Genomic DNA, 8,173 nt, shown 5'->3' with positions numbered 1-8,173 from the left:
TGAGAAGGAGAGTAAAAAACAATGGAAAACTGAAGTTTGAATGCAAGTACAAACTGTAACAATATTGCCACTCATGTTTTACCAGATAATGGGTGAAAATGTATCCATGCACTGTCCGCAATAGTAATTTGTTGTCCCTGGAAGTTGACTGTAAATAGGGAGGTGTGGTTTGGAGAACCTCATCCCAAATAAAATCCTATTAATACCCAACCCTAAAGAACCGGAATAGGGAAGGGATGCCCTGTACATGCCCCTTCCAAATACAGATTCTGTATTTACTCTCAAACCAAATTGCGATTTGGTAATGTGTTACCGAATCGCAATTTAGATTTTGTACATTTTTCGACCATAAAATTGATTCATACATTAGGCTCCAAGCTCCTGAAATATACAGGGGTTGATTACGATGTGGTTGTTTTCCTACTGCATCATAATATGCCGGTCGGATTCCTTTCCGACCACCTCATCACGATGGAGACGGTCAGAAAGGAATCCGAATGGTCATTACGATTGGCTTCCAATGAGCTCGGAAAGCCCATCCGCCAGGCTGGATGCTGCCAGTAATCCCAAGGGCGGCTCTTTCCGTTCCTGGGATTACGATGTCAGGTTTCGGCACCCTTTCCGTGCCGGCCTTTCCAACAGTGCAAGGCTGTCTGAACTTGATTTTAGAGGCCCCCATCAAGGCCCCCTTAGGTGCATGGCCTCCGGTTGGAGACTGAGGGGTCAGGTGATGCCTGCATCCCATGGCAGGCACCTTTAGGTGCCTACCACGGAGTGCAGGGATGAACTGCACCCCCTATTTCACATTGGGTTTAAGGCCGGAATACATGCTCCCATTGTAAAGTATAGGAATGTGACTGAACCTGGAGGTGGTCGATCCCATGACTGAGATGATGACATCATAATCAGCCCCAAAAACGTATTTAAAACAGTCTACTTCTTTCTTCTGGTAGGCCTCTAACACCTTGAATCTTCAAAACAATGCAGTCGGAATTTTTTTGTGTAAGATGTACGCATTATTGTTTGTTTTTTATTCTTAATTTGTTGCAACATGATATCATAATACCTCATCTTAGAAGACAACGGTCGTTGCCCAGTTCAGTAGGACAACAAACTATTATATTTATTTTCTTTTTTCTTCCTGTTACTTTTCCAGTGACCTCTATTGTTTGACCTTTGAAGGACTTGTTCAGTTATGTAATAAGATCAAGCTTCTACCGTGCTTACGCCATGTAAGAAATGTAGCTATTATATCATAAATGGATATCGATTAGTAAACTCCCATTTAGAATTCTTCATAGTTTTTGTAGTGAGCAGACGTGAGACTGAATAACTAGATTTATTAGTAGTCAATTTGTAAGATTATAATGCTAAAATGCAAACTATTAAGTATTAACATATTTGCAAGTGACTTTTAGGGAATGAAAGCTTGGAAATCTCTGGAAAGGGTTAGGCTTGCTTTGCACACCATGAACGTCTCATGAGTGCACCTTTAGACCCTATTGATTTCCTAGCCAATTTATGTGAAAATTGTGTGTTATGCACCCTTTTACCCTATGTTTCCAACATTTCTTGGGAGGAAGTTGGGCTTCTAGGAGTAGTGAAATTAAGGGTGGGTATTTAGTACACCACTTTACCAAAAGTTCTCCCAGCTGTACTATTAATTATAACTGATGACCTCAGTGCTTTAAGTTCCAGAAGTTAATTTGCATTGTGTGTTACAAGCCAGTTTATAAACAGATGTGTATACTACCTGCAGCATATTTCTCTTTGTATTCGTGTTTTTAACACATGCCTGACGTTCTCATTTCTGAAAGTGTACACAAAAGGATTCATTAAAGGGGAAATAATGTTACCAAATATATTCACTGTTTTGTAGACCTCATCCGAAGGATGCATTGCTGGGCTGACTTCAACAAAGATGGCGGCCCCATAGATGAGTATAACCATGGTCAAGTGGGAGCTGCATGTGGAGAAAGCCTTCTGTCTTCCTTTCGTTGATGGGATTCGCACAATCTTGGAAATGATGAAGGTGTAGGACATGACAGTCAGCCCCAGAGAGCTCAGCAGGAAGGCGAGAGCTAAGATGATTGTTTTGGTATGGAAGATCCTTGTGTTCATACAAGCCAGCTTCACGACAGACAAGCCATCACAGTAGAAATGGTCTATGATGTTGGGACCACAGAAGGGAAGCCCATTCATGGCAATAGTTGGGTAGAGGACACAAATGAGCGAACTCACCCATGCTCCAATGATGAGTTGAATGCAGAACCGACCACTCATGATGGTGGTGTAACGCAGTGGGATGCATATCGCCACATAGCGATCAAAGGACATGATTGTCAGAATTAAAAAGATAATGGTTGCAAGATAAACATAGACAAAAGACTGCATAAGGCAGTTGGCCTTTGCAATTGATTTATGCACCGAGAACATCTGGAATAGCATTAACGGCACAGTATTGGAGATGTTCACGGTCTCCAGCAGGGATAGATTCCAGAGAAAGAAATACATGGGGGTGTGTAGTCGTCGGTCTATGCATATTAAGGTAATCATGAGAACATTCCCCAACACTGTGACTGCGTATATAAACAGAACAAGGACAAAAATAGGAATCTGCAGTTCTGGACCGCCGGTGAAACCCACAAATATGAATTCTGTCACCAAGCTCTTGTTCTTCATGTCCATGACTGTTCAAAGCAATGCCTAAACAAGAGAAGTGTTTTAAAGGTTTATTACTAGAAGCATGTAGATCATGTATGAATGGTTTGGTTCTTCCAAGCTTACTTCTCATGTAAATGAAATAATAATCAATAGGGCGTATGCTAATCACTCACCTGACTTGTGATGATCTTTAGTTTTACTATTCCATCCCCAATTCTCACAATTCCAGGGTGGTGTGGATTGCATAGTTGTTGAGTAGCTAAAGGCAGGATTAAGTACATTGCACTTTAAGGGATGATACACCTTCTATAGGTTGTATATTGAAGGAAGTTATTATCTTTGTAGATTCAATTATCGCTAGTGATGCACTGGTTTTACAGTATATTTAGTGCCTAAGCCCGTGAATGTTGCACATTAAGGGACCAATGCACAAAGCTAGGTGTGTGTCAGTTTGTCTTCCACATTAAATAACCATTATCGTTGGTGCAAAGTTAGTTGATATTGCTGGAGTAAAATGCTTTCAGTGTGATGGGATTAGTGTGGGTAGGACCTGGGAAGAGCCGAACTGAGTGTACAGCAAGTTCTGAAACATTTACAAAGCTTGAGCATGACTTTAAAGTGGAAAAGTGGAAAATGAGTGACTATCTTGGGCACTCTATTTCAAATGCATCTATTTCAAGTGTATGCGTGAAACCTAAAAATACTTTGGTTATACCATTTTCAATATGGAAACTCAGAAGAACAAGGAAGAGAGGGTGTCATTTTGGGTATGATAGAATTTTATAATTTTATAATTGCAATCTTTCTCTGAAATTTGGTTGTTTTCGTGCGTTGTGTAACTGAACTCTGTTGGATTAAAAGAATATGGAAAAGTGTTTGTGACAATAAAAGAAGAGTTGGCATGAAACCAGGGCAGTGACTGATGTCAATGGTAATGGCGTTAGAATGGTTTTGTTACAAACAGAGGAGGATGGTGTAGAAACAGTCATCATTAGACAGTGCTACCAGAGTGTTATTAGTCATCAAGAAAGAGATCCTAAATGCAAGTTAAGGAATTTTCTGTGGGATTATATTTTTACTCTTAGATGAGATCATAAACCATGGGAAACAGCGTTTACTGTGCTGCCATAACATTGCGGTGCTTTTACAACGCGGTTGTGACAACGACTGCGTTGTTAGTATGCGATACCAATACATCGCAAGTCATTAGTTTGACTTACTGTAGGGGGTGCTCTAAACTAAGGAATAGTACAATGTACTATTCCAACACCTCCCTACTGTTGCACACGCTGGAGTTGGATTAGTAAACTATACTATTCCTAAGTCCAGCGCACCCTCTACAGCAAGTCGATTTAATGACTTGAGATGTAAAGGTATCGCTCTCTAAGAACACGGTTGTTGTAAAAACCGCGTTGTAATGGAACGCGATGTAATAGCATGCGTAGTAACATGATATATTCTAAACCATTGAAGGAGATACAAACAAGGAAAGGTTTGGATTTTGTGCCAACTTTAATTACAAAGTGGGTCATAGAGCTACAAGAGTACACTTTTTTGTAGAGTCCATTCCCAGTGCAAAGAATTATACAGCTGATTACCTTTCCTGACTGGTGTCCCTGCCATCCTCAGAAGTTGATGTGTGTGTTTAGTTAAAAATTGGGCTATGTTAGAAGATGAATGGAAGGGAGGGAGGGACAAGGATGAGATTTGATCAAAATGTTATATTTATCTCTAGGAAAGATAACCAGAGAATAGGTTGTTGAGTAAAGAATTGATGTGTTATTGGAATGTGATAGAGGAATTGGCTGATATAGAGGATCTTAAAATGTGGGGTGCAAGAATAATGGACCTTAGTTGTCTCAGATATAGAGTAGAATAATGACTTTTAAATACAGGGCGGGCCGCACCTGAATCAAACACACGAGCAGTATGATGGCGACAGGCTACCACTAAGCAGCGTTACTCTGAGCTGCAAATAGGTAAGAGACGACTTAGAGATGAATGATTGAAATAACAGGCGTAACACAAACTTAAAAGAAGACGCATGGTACTAGCGGGGGATTTAATATATTATTGACTATTGCAAAGAGCAATTTGGAGGAGGTTATTAGGAGATTTTGCGATGCGGTAACGAAGTTGAAAATATTGGGATATAACTCAATAGCTATTTTCATTGAGTCTCACATATATTGGGCAGTGATACCGATTAGGGAAACTGATATTGTGGCATGACATGAGTCATCCTATATATAAAGAGACACAATAGTCACGAGGGAAATTGTATTGTCTGCCCCAAGAGGTATGTATTTACTATATGGATGACAATAAGGATATGGTTTTAATATAAAACCTTCAATTTTAGAAAAGAATATTAAGGACTCATGAAACAATAAGAGGAGCATCTGCACATATATAGCACTTGTGCCATCACCAGAACCCACGTGTGGGTTGGAAGTATCACCACGCAAAAAGTAGGTTATACTCTGGATCTTTATATCTTTACTTATCAAATAATTTTCAAAGAAAATTGTCTACAATGACAAACTATTTCTTTACTCTTTGCAGAGCATTTATACTGGGAGCTATAGGTATCGTTATGAGATCATCTTTTCTTATTCTTAACTAGTGACTTTCTTTTATAGAAAGAAACCTTTCTTCTTTACCCCCACTCATCTTTCTCTTGCATGAATTTAATATACCACTATATTGGACACTATGAGCACGAGTGCATGCGTTCCAACACGACTTTTGCTATTTGAGATTTTATAAATAGTCTGCAAAACGGTAAAGGTTGTTTCCCATGAGGATTATCTCAGTGGAAATCTTTTACTCCGGGGCAAGATGGCCGCTGACAGGCCGTAGGGAACAGTCGCTCCCTCCTTTGCTCCTGTAGCATGGTCTGAATTTTGAAAGAATGCCCCGGACCCCTTTTGCTTTGAAATTACGATGAGGAAGCATGCTGCACTCAATTGATGTGTTATATCGTTTTGCACGTTGGATAAAGAAAACCAGCTTTACACCTCAAAAACTGCCGAGAGCGCTTAACTGGTCCAAAATACCAAAAACAGGATTTTTGCGAGTAATAATGCAGAATATGGCCCCACGAGGTCCAAAGCCGCGAGGAGAATCACACAAGGAGACGGAGAGAGACAAAGCCGTCTTTAGTGATCCTGGCATGGCAGTAATGAGCGCGACCCTCAGGTCAACGACACAGGCACGGAGAAACGCGAGGAAGGAAAACCCGGAGACTAATGATAAAGTTGATAAACCTAAGAAACAAGGAAAATTAAAAGAGAAGAAAAGTTTGTTAAATAAAAAAGGATTCAAGCAACAGAACGACGAAAGTGCTAGTAAAGAGGGAAATTTGAGGCAACCTACTCTCCACGAGTCCTTTGCGGTTGCTGCGCCGAGTCCGGTCCTATCCCATACACGAGCTGAGTCCCTGGTGAATGGGAGTGCGGGCGTCCCAGGAGAGCCGAGCCTGGGTCTGTTGGATAGTCAGGTGATGATGGGAGCCGCAGGCTTGGAGAACGATGTGCGGATCTTGGAAGAATCGAGCAGTTTGGCGTCTCTTCCCACAGGCACTTCGGAACACGCGCGGAGCGTTCAGAGCGGACAGAGCAAGCAGGCTGAATCTCCAGAGCTGCAAATAGACGCTTCTGGTAAGGAGGGCGCCGGGGGTGGCAAAGAATTATCTTTGGACAATACTGCTGTTATTAGGGTTACGAATGATGGCAAAAACGGTCATGATGCACAGGACCTCGGCGTGAAATCATTGTCTGAGCCTGATGATAGCACAATTATTGATATAGACTGTAGAACTGTTGCTACGGGCGTGATCCTAAACCCACAAAATAACCCCGCAACTGGCATGACTGCTGAAGATAGGTGCAGGCATTTAAATGAAGGGTCGGAGGTCACTAAGGCGTTATATTCAGGTGCAGAGCAAGCAACATGTCCCAAGGATACCATTCAGAAACAGCATATGGCTGGTTTGGATCCTAAAGAGCATGATGATGGTGCAATCATTGCAAATGGCATAGTAGGGGTAACAACGATCCCTGGCTCCCCCAGTGATGATTGTTTTTTCTCCTTGCCTGAGACGGAGGAAGAGGAGGACAAGGTTTCTGCTGATGCTATAACGGGAAGTGAAACTGATAGCTCAGAAGAGGGCTCAGATTCAGCAGTATCAACGCCAGAGAGTGAGGCAACGCATAAGGCATATACCAAAAGGAGAGCCAAGAAAAGCAGGTCTCGTAGCAGGGTAAGCCTTTCGATGAGCCCTTCACATTCCGAATTGCCTAAAAAATTGGACTGGGACTACTCGGCCACATCACAGCTTTATCAAGAGGGAGGTATTAACCCACTGCATATACAGACTAACACCCCAGGCCAAGCAACTACCATGGATATGCTGCATGCTACGTTGAAGCAAATGCAGGGGGAAGCTAGGAATGAATCTCGAAGGACAAAGCGGGCCAGTCAAAAAATAAAGGGCTCACTCTGGAAAGTGAATATACTTTACGCAGACATGGCAGCAAGGGTCACTGAGGTCGAGGCCAGAACTTAAAGGCTGGAAGAAGATGTCGGGAAGTGGAATGAGTTCAAAACTGAGCAAGAAAAAATGACTGCTGATGTATGCTGAAAGCTTGAAGATTATGAAAATCGTCAAAGGAGGAACAATGTTAGACTACTTGGGGTGGTCGAAGGGAAAGAAGGGCAGGATGTCCGGGGGTTTGTTGTGAATTTGCTTAAGGGGTCCTTTCCAGAGCTATCCTCCTGGAGCTGGGAGAATGAGATACAGAGGGCTCATAGATTCCCCTTGGTCCAGAGAAAAGGGGTGGCAACTGACAAACCAAGGGCAATTTTGATATATGTTGGAAACTTTTTATTGAGGCAGGAAATCATGGACAAGGCCAAGCCTGATGCGAGGCGGTCATACAATGGTACGACGTTCTTTGCCCGCCCAGACTTCTGTCATGCGACAGTAGAAAGGAGATGGCGCATGAGGCAAATGATAACCCCTTTTCAGAATATAGGCTGTGAGGCCTATCTAATGTTTCCATCTCGCCTCAAAGTAGTGTGCGATGGGCAGAGTAGGATCTTCTTTCCCGAGATTAAACCTCATGCTTATTTGGACGAGATAAAAGGTAGGAAGGGAGGCTCAAACATCACGACAGTTGCCCTAAGGCAATCGAAGGGAAAATGACCAGTAGCAGAAAGCAGTTATAAACAGCATTTAGTAAGACGGATGCGGCATGTCATGTTATGATATTGGTATAGGTCAGAGGCACATTACAAATTTAGCAGGAGCAGGGGGCCAGGAGGGGTGACTGGCACTTGGGGCTACAGCTGTCACACATAGGTCAGGACTGACCTATTTGCCTGTAAGGGGGGTGGGAGGGGGTAGAGGGAGGGGGAGGGGGTACAGGGCACGCTGGTTTCGTGTTGGATTTTCACATGCACGGGAATATTGGTAAAATTTGGGATGGTGAATGGATACTGATAA

At 42.4% G+C, this 8,173-nt stretch overlaps 1 protein-coding gene across 1 annotated transcript; it reads right to left on the bottom strand.

Annotated features, from left to right (window-relative positions):
- Positions 1 to 1,749: 1,749 nt before the first annotated feature.
- On the bottom strand, positions 1,750 to 2,688 carry LOC144759036 (olfactory receptor 6M1-like). Its single transcript, XM_078646465.1, has one exon. It carries the CDS (start codon positions 2,686 to 2,688, stop codon positions 1,750 to 1,752), a length of 939 nt encoding a protein of 312 aa, XP_078502591.1.
- Between the last annotated feature and the right edge of the window lie 5,485 nt (positions 2,689 to 8,173).

Source organism: Lissotriton helveticus, chromosome 1_1, assembly GCF_964261635.1.
Source record: "Lissotriton helveticus chromosome 1_1, aLisHel1.1, whole genome shotgun sequence".
In the NCBI taxonomy this organism is placed as follows: Eukaryota; Metazoa; Chordata; class Amphibia; order Caudata; family Salamandridae; genus Lissotriton; species Lissotriton helveticus.
The sequence above is the reverse complement of the archived record's forward strand: the minus strand, read 5'-3'. Positions and strand labels throughout refer to the sequence as shown.

Coding starts and splice junctions, on each gene's coding strand:
- LOC144759036 (XM_078646465.1), bottom strand. CDS start 2,688: ATGGACATGAAGAACAAGAGCTTGGTGACAGAATTCATATTTGTGGGT.